This window comes from Octodon degus, unplaced genomic scaffold, assembly GCF_000260255.1.
Source record: "Octodon degus isolate 3935 unplaced genomic scaffold, OctDeg1.0 scaffold00007, whole genome shotgun sequence".
NCBI classification, from domain to species: domain Eukaryota; kingdom Metazoa; phylum Chordata; class Mammalia; order Rodentia; family Octodontidae; genus Octodon; species Octodon degus.
The window spans coordinates 28,514,866-28,527,038 of record NW_004524583.1 but is presented as its reverse complement, the minus strand read 5'-3'; the positions used below and the strand labels follow the sequence as shown (position 1 = coordinate 28,527,038).

Here is a 12,173-nt window from a genome sequence, read left to right as displayed (position 1 = left end):
CTCCTCCTCTTTTTCCTCCTTCTTTCCTGTGTTATTTGCGACTCTACGACCCTACATAAAAGTCTCCCTATTAGTTCATGCCTGCTGTGAACTCACTACCATGTGCAAACCAGACTGGACTTGAATGCATGGCAGTCCTACTGCCTTACCCTCTCAGGCGTGTGCCACCATGCCTGGCTAGAGTTCTTCATAAGAGTTACAGAGATGAACTGTACTGATGGTTGTACAGTAATAATGGATATATTGATATGATTGAGCTTTACATTTGTAAGTTTTAACATTCTACATTTTACGATGTATATATATTTACCGCAAGAATAACTAGATGTCATATTCTTTTAGATGAGATCAGGCACATTAAGGTACTTACGAATGTAGACAAGGTCATACTAATTTAGCAAGTAAATTTTTTAAAGTAAGATTTATTGGTACATTTTAATTATACATAATGCTCACATTGATCAGAGAGAGTTTGTATGACACATGATAACTTTTCCTGCTATTCTCCTATCCTCTCTTCAATCCCTCTTCCCCTGTCCATTTACAAAGTTTTGTTTCCATGTTTTCCTTCTTTTGTCATTTTTTCTTTTATTTTACTCTTCTTTTCTTCCCTCTTCTAGCAAAGTAGATTTTTGTGTCATTGATTTTATTATGGCTCAATGTGTAACATAAATTGAGCATATTTCTAGGTTTTAAACTTTAGGCTACTAAAGACTTTTATTTAAGAATATAATTGACACATAACTGATATATTCTAAGATCGTAACAGGCTTTTCTGTGAGAGTCTTGAGTAGAGATTCCTAAAATCAACTTTTAATTTTGGAACTCTGTGTTTATTTTCTCTTTTCAGTGTGATAATAGCTAATAGTTTCTTGTATTCTTAACTGCTATTGCAGCTTCTGTTTACTTTTTTTCTTTTGTAGTTAGGACAGGGTCCAGAGGGTCTCACTGCATAGATTGGACTCATAGTGACCCTCCTGTTTATAGCCTCCCAAGTGCTGGGATTACAGGCGTGTGACACCATACCCAGTCTCTCTGTTTACCTTTGATTCCACACCAAAAATACAGTTCTTGGCCAGGTGTGATGCCACATGCCTACTGTAATCATAGGTACTCAGGAATGTGAAGCAGAAGGATTCTGCCGACAGATTCAGAGTCTACCTGGGCACTTGTCAAGACATATTTCAGGATAAAAAAAGGCCTGGTGATATAGCTCCGTAGCAAGTACAAGGTCCTGGGTTCAATTCTTAAAATCCACAAACAACTTCCTTTAGATATTTATATATATTTGAGAAGAGCAATTCACATTTTATTCTGCTGATGCTTTTTTATATTCTCATTGTAATAAAATTTGTAAAAGTAGCTTTGGCAACCTTTTTCTAAGTTTTATACATGTGAACCAGTTTCAGCAAGTTCGTGAGCAGATGGAAGCAGAGATAGCACACTTGAAGCAGGAAAATGGTATACTGAGAGATGCTGTCAGCAACACCACAAATCAGCTGGAAAGCAAGTATGTTTCCAAGTACTTCCATCTTAATTCAGCGGCAGAATATTTTGTTAAATCATTAAAATGGTACTTATAATAATTGGTTAGACTTTTCTTTTTTTTTTTTAAGACTTAATTTATTTTATTTTTCTTGTGTAAAAACCTTTTATGTTGTAGCTACTGCTGGAGCTTGAGTCCTCTGGACAGACTCTAGTGTGGGTTTTCACAAGATGGTTGGTGAATTCCTAATAGGGAGACTGGTGAACACATAGACTTTTCTTATATGTGCTTCTCAAATTGAGTAACTCTTCAAAAATTCTCTTGCTATGTGAAGAGTATTAGTTATATGCAATTTTATATATAATTTATGTATTACATATATATCACTTAATACTACAATTAGTAGAAAACTACAGATTTGTGAGGCCTTTTTTTTTCCTTCCGGAATGGAGGATTGAACTCAGGCCCTTCCACTTGCCAGGCAAGCACTTATTCTATGAGCCATCTCCCTGGCCCTTTATGAGGCTTAATTTGCAAGTTTTAAACCATTCCTACTAGAGTAGTTTGCAAATTATTATTCAGTATGACACCTGGCTTGCTAACTTAAAATGTATTAAGTCCTATTCCTAAAAGTTTTTCTGATCTACTGACCTAAGGTGGAGCTCAGGAATCTGCATATGAAAACATGTTCCTCTTAACAGGGTACAGTTGGTTTTGGGGCCATTCTTTGAGACCCATTACCCTAGAGAGAGTAGTACGGTCCTTGCACAAAATAAGAATTCTAATTGGTTGATTTTAATAGCTTTTCAGAAGATCAGTTGGAGGGTGACACTGGTGCCTCATAAGTTTGTGTTTATCCATTTTTCTTGATATTTCTTGGCAGTCTAGAATTTGTGAATTGTCATTGGAATTATTTGGGAATTGCACACAACCAAATACTTATTTGTGTTCTTTTTCACTTCTTTGTAAATGAAATTATTAGCTCAGCAAAATTAATAAAATATGTTGTTTTGTATATGCTTGTAGTAATGGAAGATTCCTAATCCAGTTACTGTTTCCAGGCAGTCTGCAGAACTAAACAAACTTCGCCAGGATTATGCTAGGTTAGTGAATGAGCTGACTGAAAAAACAGGGAAGCTACAACAAGAGGAAGTCCAAAAGAAGAATGCTGAGCAAGCAGTTACTCAGTTGAAGGTAATACATCCGCACTTCTATTTTATCTTTTCATAAATAATATAGATATTAAATTTGTAGCCTAAGTATGATATGTAGGTTTAAGAAGTATAGTTTGAGGTTTATTAAGAATCATGGCTCTGGGGCTGGTGAGATAGCTTGGTAGTCTAAGCTTTCAAGGACTTGAGTTCAATCCCCAGTACTTACTGCATGCTGTGCTGGCTCTGGGCTGAGCCAGCCACCAAAACCAGGCATGGTGGCACATCCCAGTAATCCCAGTGCTGGGGAGGCTGAGATAGGAGGATCACTATGAGGCTGAGCTGCGTAGCAAGACCCTTTACCAAGTAAATAAAGGATTAAAAATAAAATTAAAGAACCATAACTCTCTGCAGCAATGTGTGACCTAATGAAATAATTGAATATAGGCTTTAAATGAAGCTGAAGACTGAAAGTATGAAAAATGAAATTACCTGACATGTGTAAATAAGTGGTATAATTTTGAAAGTGTTACGTATGTGGATTAGGGCCTACATGTGCCAGGCAAAAGTCACATAGTTAAAATTACTTTGTGTATCATTTTATCATCCTTAACTTGAATGAATTTCTCAGTCCAATGAAGCCTGTTTTCTTTTAGCACTGGAAAGGGGGTTTCCCTTGCTTGAGCATAAGATTTAAGTCCTGGCCCAGTAGCTTGCATTGAATTCTTGGTATGCAAAAATCAAATACTTTGTCTTCAGACATCATAGTGTCACTCAATACAGTGAGATGCTCTTGCTCAAAAGAGATGCGCAGGATGACTCAGGATGACCAAGGGGGAGCACATTATTTTCTCTCACCTTGTTTGTGCTCTGGGTACACTCATACAGCTTATATGCTAATGAGGAGAATCAGCTTTTCCTCCCTGTTATGATTTGTATCTTGAGGTCCCTCAAGAGCCTCATGTCCTCATAGGCAAGACTTTTGGAAGGCTGTTTAGCTGACTTTCTGTTAGGAAGTGAACTCTGGCTGGAAGAGGCAGGTCTCTGGGGGCATCACCTGGAAGGATACAGCTCCTTCTTGCTCTGTCTGCTTCCTGTTCACCACGAGGTGAGCAGCTTTCCTTCCACCATGCCTTTCTCCCATGCTGTTTCCTCATTGGAGCTAGCCAACCAGAGTCTGTAATGTTAGCTAAAATCAGCTTCTCCAAATTGTACATGTTGGATATTGTGTCAGTACGGAAAAAGTAACCGAGACACTCCCTTTATTGAGGAGGGGATTTGTTGAAGGTACAGTTTAATGAAACTGAAATGAAGCCTCACTGTACCAGGTAGATTCCCATCTAGATCACAGACATGATGAGACCTTGAGACCATGAATGTGAAGTGCTCAAAGGCTTGGGACTAGGAAATAAGGGGATTTAAGAGACTTTGAGACTTCCTGAAGTTTTCTTAGATCCTGCATGATGTTATATACTTTATTACTTAAATTTGATTTTGCACGTTGATTTACTGCTGATTTTGTAGATATAGAAATCTGTCCTCCACAGATACAGATAGATAACTTTAAATACTACAGTCATAATTGGAGATTTGTAATATATATATATCTCAAAATATAAATTTTAGTAGTTACTAAGATTTAGCAATGAAGAGACCATCATGTATTTCAGATAGTTACCAGCTGAAGAAACACTAACGGAAGGCTGGAGAGATAGCTCAGTGGACTAAAGTACCTGCTTAGGCAAGCCTGGGGACCATGGTTTGATCCCTGGCACCACATGCCATGCCAGCACCAACCCCTGCCGCCAGGGCGGGCTGAGCTGGCCAGAGTCCAGGTGTGGTGGTACACACCTGTAATCCCAGTGCTGGGGAGGCTGAAGATAGGAGGGTCACTATTAGTCCGAACTGCATAGTGAAACCCTGTGACAACCAAGTACATAAAAAAAAGAAGAAAAGACCGATGGAAAACAGGTCATAGCTAAGTGGATCAGATACATATATAGTAATGGCAGTATTGATCTAACAGTACTAATATTGTATTTGTGAATACCTCTTGTATCGGAGGACCAGGATAGATGTAACTGATAAAGAAATGGCAGCCAGACCGTGTTTGTCTGTCTGTTTTCTTAAAAATGTCTGAGACTAGTTGTAATTTTAAGATACAGCATTTAAAATTTTTTTAAAAAAATTTTATTTTTAATCTTTTATTTACTTATTTACTTGGTATAGGGTCTTGCTACGCAGCTCAGCCTCATAGTGATCCTCCTATCTCAGCCTCCCCAGCACTGGGATTACTGGGATGTGCCACCATGCCTGGTTTTGGTGGCTGGCTCAGCCCAGAGCCAGCACAGCATGCAGTAAGTACTGGGGATTGAACTCAAGTCCTTGAAAGCTTAGACTACCAAGCTATCTCACCAGCCCCAGAGCCATGATTCTTAATAAGGTGAAGGATGCTATTTTCTTTTTTTAAAAGTGGAAATCTTTTTGTTTGGCTAATTTTTGCTTGCTCCTTTTTAAAATATCAAGGTTCAACTCCAAGAAGCTGAGAGAAGATGGGAAGAAGTTCAAACCTACATCCGGAAAAGAACAGCAGAACATGATGCAGCGCAGCAAGGTAAGGGGAAGAGGCACTCATGTGAGCTGTCTGTAATTTGGGGTAAAATGTTTTCCTTTCTCCATTTGTGAAGGAAGTATAATGTGGCAATTTTAGTTACAGCTCAATAAAAATAACTTTCACCCTTTCAGATTATCTGTATTTCTTTGACCTTTTTAGGATTTTAAAACAAGAAGCTTACAAGCTTTTCTTCAATTACTTTTTATTAATACATATTTAAAGTACTTGAGTATATTCCTGTGGGGAGTTGGTACATATACATACGCACATCTTAGTTCTCTTTTCATCTCCTCCTCATCAGCCATTCTGTCCTCTCATCTCAATCCTGTTCTCATTTGATCTACCTTCCTGTTTTTTTAAAAAAATATTTATGTATTTATTTATTTATTTGTTTATTTTGTGTGTGGCCAGCTCAGCCCACCAGGGGGCGGGCGGGCTGGCATGTGGCGCTGGGGGATTGAACCGAGGTCCCTGTGCTTTGCTTGGCTTAGCTTGTTCTAAGTAGGTACTTTAGACCACTGAGCCATCTCACCAGCCCCATACCTTCCTATTTTGTATCTTTTATTTTGTTCTTCATATTTTGAGTTTCTCCTAGTTTTTTCTGAAGCAATAAATTGTAGGCAAAGTTATAGTACATCATGAAGTAATGGGAATGTAGCCTTGAGTTTTTTCTCCTCCTACTCTCTAGTTTTTCCCTTTTGTTTTCTTGATTAGCTTATAATTGTATTTTCTTCTTCTTAAGAAAAGACTTCCTAGGTTTAAAGAGAAAAATAATGAGAATATTACTGTTCCAAGTAGTTTCCATGAAACTGTGTACTTAATAAATGCTAACTTTTACTATTCATAGTTTGATAGACCCACATGAGTGGTGCTGGCACTTTTAATATGAGTCTTGTCTGTGTCTTCACTACTCCTTTTCTCCTGCAGAGGAGGGACTCAGTTAGAAAGAGTATAGTTCCCACAGTAGAATGGAAGAAGTTTGGCTTCTGAGGCCTTCTGTTTCTTCTGATTCTCCCTCCCCTGGGCCCTCCCTCTTCTTCAGTATATAAATGTACATAAGATAACTTAAGATCTGTTTCTCTTGTATATAAAGTTTGTATTCATGTTACGATAGTTTATTTTTAAATTAATATTTTGTATTTCATCTGTGGAGCACAGAAACGTTGCTAAAGGGATTATAACATAAATTATATAATATAGATATAAAACTTTATTCCTACAAATATATACTGTGGAAAAAGTATGTAACTATAGACAGTAAAATTTTACCCTTACTGATATATACTGTACATAAATTGTATAACTCTAGACTGGTTGTGGTGAACCTAAAGCACACCTGTTACATACTTTTAAGACAAAAGATGCTAGTTGTTGTTTTTTCTAAACTAAAACCTCAGTGTTGTGCTTTAATGCAGTATTGGCATTGTGTGATAAATAAGTGGGCTTTGGGTTGCAGTGTGGACCCTCAGTCTCTAAAAGATTCATCACTGCTCCAGACAGTGAAACTTCACTTTTGTCAGAGGAACTCACGTTGGAAATTTTTCTTTAACTTTTCATGTTTGGTATGCATGCATGCATGCATGCATTTGTTTGTTTGTTTGTTTATTATTTATTTATTTGTGGTACTGGGCACTGAACCCAGGTAGTGCTGTCTAAACTAAATCCCCAGACCTGTTTAAATCTCTCTCTTTTTTTTAATTGTAGAAGACTAAACCCAGCGCAAGCGTTCTACTGTTGAGCCAAATCCCCAGCCCACCTTTTAAAATCTTATGAAAAAGTCTTGCCAAGTTGTCCAGGCTGGCCTTTAAACTTTCAGTCCTCCTGCCTTAGCTTCTTAGGTAGCTGAGATCACAGGAATGTATCATCGTTCATTTCTGGGGGTACTTTGTATTTCTAAACAAACAGCATTAGTACTTAAATTGCTTTCTTGATATCTGACTTCCTACTGAAGGGAGAGCTTTGTTCCCTACATCGTTATTCTCACCTGTCTCGTACTGACTTGATATGGCTATACATACTTTTCGTTTATGTCAATATTCATTGTTGTTATCATTATGACTGTATACTGGAATGCTAAGCCAAGATACGTGCTAAAACTGGTGTTCTTTAATATTTATTTTCTAGAACTAGTTTTTTCTAATTTTTTCACCTGCTTGATCTTTTGTTTTATTGCTTAAAATTTTATTGTCATTAAACTTTCCTGAGCCCACTCCACCGAGCTGCTGCCTGTCAGCATATAACATACTCTGCAGTCTAGCAACTTTTCTTGGTGCTTCCTCCTGAAATCTTCTGTTTTCCTGCCATGGCACAAGTGATACCTTGGTTTACAAACTTAATTCTTCCTACAATTCTGGTTGCAGACTGAATTGAATGAATAATCAAATTCAATAGTTAGGCTCAATGTTAATTTTAAGGGGCTCAGTGTTAATTTTAAGGGGAAATTCGGTTTTCATCTAATTTTGTTTGTAGCCAAAAATGTGGGAAGAATTAAGTTCGTGAACCAAGGCAGCATCATGAGGTTCCCTAGCTGTCTCCTGAGACTTGCTTTGGTGTTTATTTTTATTGTTGTTGTTTTTGTCTTCCTTTCCTTTTGGATCCTGAGCCACTGCCACCTTTCTTGCTTTCCTCTTTCCCTTTGTGATGCATGCTTTTTAGAAGCTGCAGAAGCTCAGTACACTCCTGGAGGCCTTGTGTTGCATAATGTCATTATTCTACTTTCACACTCCACTGATGGTTTGATTAGACATCAAGTCTAAGTTGAAAATAATTTCCGTCACAGAATTTTAAAAAGTTTAATAGGACCAGTGAGGTAGCTCAGTGGACTAAGCGCCTCCTTAGGCAAGGACAACGAGCAGGAGTCCTGCATGGTACGCCGGCCGCGCCCCCGGGTGCGCTGAACTGGCAACCCAGTCCGGATGTGATGGTGCGTGCCTGTAACCCCAGCACCAGGGAGGCTGAAAACAGGAGGATCACTAGGAGTTTGAGCTGCGTAGTGAGACTATACCAAATACATTTAAAAAAAAAAAAAAAAAAAGTGTATGTTTGCAACACATAATACATTAATTTTTAGAAGTGTGTGTGTGTGTGTGTGTGTAACTGTCTGTGTCTGTGTGTTATTTAGTTCATTTTCTATACCCATTCCTTCACTTCCTTATTTATGCTTGGGGCAGCTCTTTCCTCTTTCTCCCTTCTCTGTCTCCAAGAAGTCTCTGTCTCCCTCTTTTCTACCATATCTTGTTTTTACTCTTTATATTTTTTGTTTTTTAATAAAAGAAATCTTGCAATAGTAAATCTTCTGCACCTAATTTATTTAATGAAACATTATGGTCTTAAGTTCCATCCATTTTCCTACATAAAACTGGTATTTGTCCTTTATGGCTGAACAGTATTTCATTTTGTGAGTGTAGTACGTTTTCTGTAGCCATTTGTGGTTGGGCATCTAAGCTGCTTTGATAGCTCAGCATCTGTGAATGGCATTGCTATAAGCATACATGTGTCTGTCTCTACAGTATCTTTAACTCCTTCAGGGAACTGCCCTAGAGAGTTATAGCTAGATTAAATGGAATTTCTATTTTTAGTTATTTTGAGGAATCTCCGTATTGTTTTCCATGTTTGACTAGTATACATTAACATCAACAATGTAGAAAAATTCCTTTTGACACATATACACCTCGTGTCCTTACCATCATTTATTTTTTGATAATAAGTTACTCTTACTGGATAGAAGATAGAACGTCAGTGTTGATTTATGTTTCTCTAATGACTAAGGATGTTCAACATATTTTCATATACTTATCGACCATTTTGCTGCTGCTTTTGATAAGTGTCTATTCATTTCATTTGCCTGTTTTCTAATTGGGTTATTTGTCCAGGTGTGAGGCTCTAGTATTTTTGTGTTCTTTATATATTGGCTTTAGTCTTCTATCAGAAGAATAACTATCAAAATTGTTTTGCCCTTTTGAAGGTTCTCTTCACTCTGTTTCTTTTGTTGTTTAGTTTTTTAAAACTTAATACACTAAGGGCCGGACAAATAACTGAGCAGATTAAAGTGCCTACAAGCAGGCGCATGGGCTGGCGGTTCAATCTCCAGGCCTGCCGATCCCCAGGCCTGCCATGCCAGCCCCGCCCCCGGGCTCACTGAGAAGGTGAAAGAGACTGGGCATGTGGCACATGCCTGTAATCCCAGCACTTGGGAGGCTGTAAACAGGAGAATCATTACAAGTCTGAGCTAGTACTGAGACCCTGAACACCCTGTAGACCCTTCCCTAAAATACAAAAAAAAAAAAAAAAAAAAAAAAAAAAAAAACCAACAACAACAAAACCTCATATACACAGTAGTCTCATCTGCTAATTCTTAGTGTAATTACTTGTGCTATTGGATTTCTGTTCAAGAAATCTTCACCTATACCTATGTCTTAAAAGTGTTTTACCTGCCTGCGGTTTCAAGTGTTTCTGTTTTATATCTTAAGTATGTATTTATTTTGATCTAATCCATTCATAGTAGGTCCATAATTTGTACTGTATTTCTCCTAAAATAAGACCTATCTAGAAGATAAACCCTACTGTGGTTTTTTTTTTGTTTGTTTGCTTGTTTAAGGTGCTTGTAATGTAAACCCTAGTTGACATCACCCAGACAGATGCATTTAATATGTCCATTACAACACATAGAAGATGTATTGAACTTTAAAATCACAGAAATAAAAAATATAAATAGAATTAACATTAATGCTTTAAAAATAACATAAATTACAATTTATAAATAAGCAGGTATCTTTGGACAAGCAGTAAATGTCTGTATAAACAGATGAATTTGAGACATTGCTGGATGGCCAATAAGAGTACAGGCGCAGCACACAGATAATTTACACACTTCATAATGAATGGACATGGGTGTGTCTAACATGAATCTTTATAATTCAGTATGTTCTGAGTTGTAAGGGAGATAGTTAATCTGCCCATGTGAAATAAAAAAAAAAAATGTTTTCTAAATTTGGTGCCCGTAACTCTTTGGTTACTTTTTTGTTGACCATCATTCTTAACTGTTACCATTTTTGTTGCCACTCCTATCTCCTAAATCTTCAATTAACGCTTGACTTAATGGAAACATTGTGAAGCCCAGCCTACAAGAGGTTGTGACATGGGTGAAGAACACATGGAATGTAATCTCTGACAGCTTTATTTCCAGTGTATTCCAAGCAGGCTACATGGGTAAGAAGTACTCATTTAAGGAGAGCTCCATTGCTGGACATGAGAGATTGGGGCCAATGGCTCTGCAGGAAATATAGTCTCAAAAGTTCAGCCAGAGTTCAGGTTCAGAGGATTATGACATGTTCCAAAAGAACATGATATGACTATATTTGAATAAATAGAGGTTTTTGCACATGAATATAAATTGTTGTGCAGGAAAAAATAAGACATCTTTTGAAAAGAAGCCCTACTCTTTTCAGCAAAAATTAATACAAGACTCAGTCTCATTTTCAGTGAAATATAGTATGTCTTATTGCCTGGCAGCTCTCTTTTGAGTGTGTTATATTCCTGCCAGCTTGAGCCACCAATTTTTTATTAATTTATTACCAAGAAGATCACTAAAAGTTATTAGATCCATTGATGCTATCATTGGTAAGACTGATGGGACATATAACACTAGTGTTTCATGCTGATGGGAACATGTTAATATAGAGTGAGAGGTATCGATCTAGTGCCATTTCTTAAAGAGGTGTCCTTTCTCCAGGATGGTTTTAGCATCTTTATCAAAGATGAGATGGATAAAAGTAAATGGGCTTGTTTCTGTGTCTCCTGTTCCATTGGTCTGTGTGTCTATTTTTGTGCCCATACACGCTGGTTTTGTTCCTGTAGCTTCATAGTATAACTTACAATCCCCTCTTTCCTTTTTACTCCTTTTGCTGAGGATTGCTTTGGCTATCCTGGGTCTTGTGTGATTGCATAAAAAGTTTAGATTTATTTTTTTCCAATTCTGTGTAGAATGTTGGTATTTTGATACAGATTTTATTAAATTAGTACGTTGCTTTTGATAATATGGCCATTTTAGTAATAATTCTGTCTGTCCTATTTTCTGTTGTCGTTAGTCTCTTCCTCTACATAATTGTAAAGACATTAATTCAGTGTTTCAGCATTTACTCTTGATAATAAGAAATGTCATACTCTTCTGAGTTGTAAAATATGACTTAATGTAGTTAATCATTAAAGTTACCCTTTGAGTTATATCGTTTTAATGTCCTATGTTTTACCTTTTTTAAAGAGTATTTGCATACATACCTTTTCTATTCTTCCCCACATTGTCTTTCTATCCATGGCCTCCCTTCCTCATGTTTGAGCACCGTTTTGGACTTGCTTATGGTGAGACAGGGAGGCAGGTTTCATTAAAATGTAGTAACTCTTGCAAGAGTCTGACCTTTTGTTCTTGCAGTACCAGGGATTGAACTCAGGACTTTACTCTTGCTAGGCAGGTGCTTAAGACACTGAGATATCTCCCTGGTTAACTCTTCTTTTTTTTTTTTTTTCTTCCATAATTTTATTGAGAAATAAATAGCAATGAGACAGTTTCTAGTCAAATTGGTAAGACAGTTCCAATAATTAACACATTGCATACTGCCTTCCTAGTGGTTGGTTGTACAAGATGCAGAAATGATATCCTATTTACAAACACTGTTAGAACAAATTCCTCTATTCCTTGAATTAAGAGACTGTAGCAATATATCCTAACCATTTTGAATACACAGATACAAAATGGACATTCATCTATACTCCTTTTTTTGTTTAGTTCCATCATTTAAATATTATAGGTGTGTGAACGCAGCAAAATATTCCAAAATAGTCCAGTAGTCCATAATAGTATTGGGTCTTCCACTTGACTGGCAATGTCAGAAGTTGTTGACCTGAGTCCCCTACAGCTCAACATAAC

General features: G+C 37.1%; 1 protein-coding gene across 1 annotated transcript in view; it reads left to right on the top strand.

Moving 5' to 3' along the window:
• Ktn1 (kinectin 1) overlaps nt 1–12,173 on the top strand; it is a 114,447-nt gene that overhangs the window by 32,071 nt on the left and 70,203 nt on the right. The window contains exons 7-9 of the mRNA XM_023701724.1: nt 1,404–1,510; nt 2,548–2,680; nt 5,164–5,251. Coding sequence (XP_023557492.1) covers nt 1,404–1,510; nt 2,548–2,680; nt 5,164–5,251 — 328 coding nt within the window. The remainder of the gene's footprint in view (nt 1–1,403; nt 1,511–2,547; nt 2,681–5,163; nt 5,252–12,173) is intronic.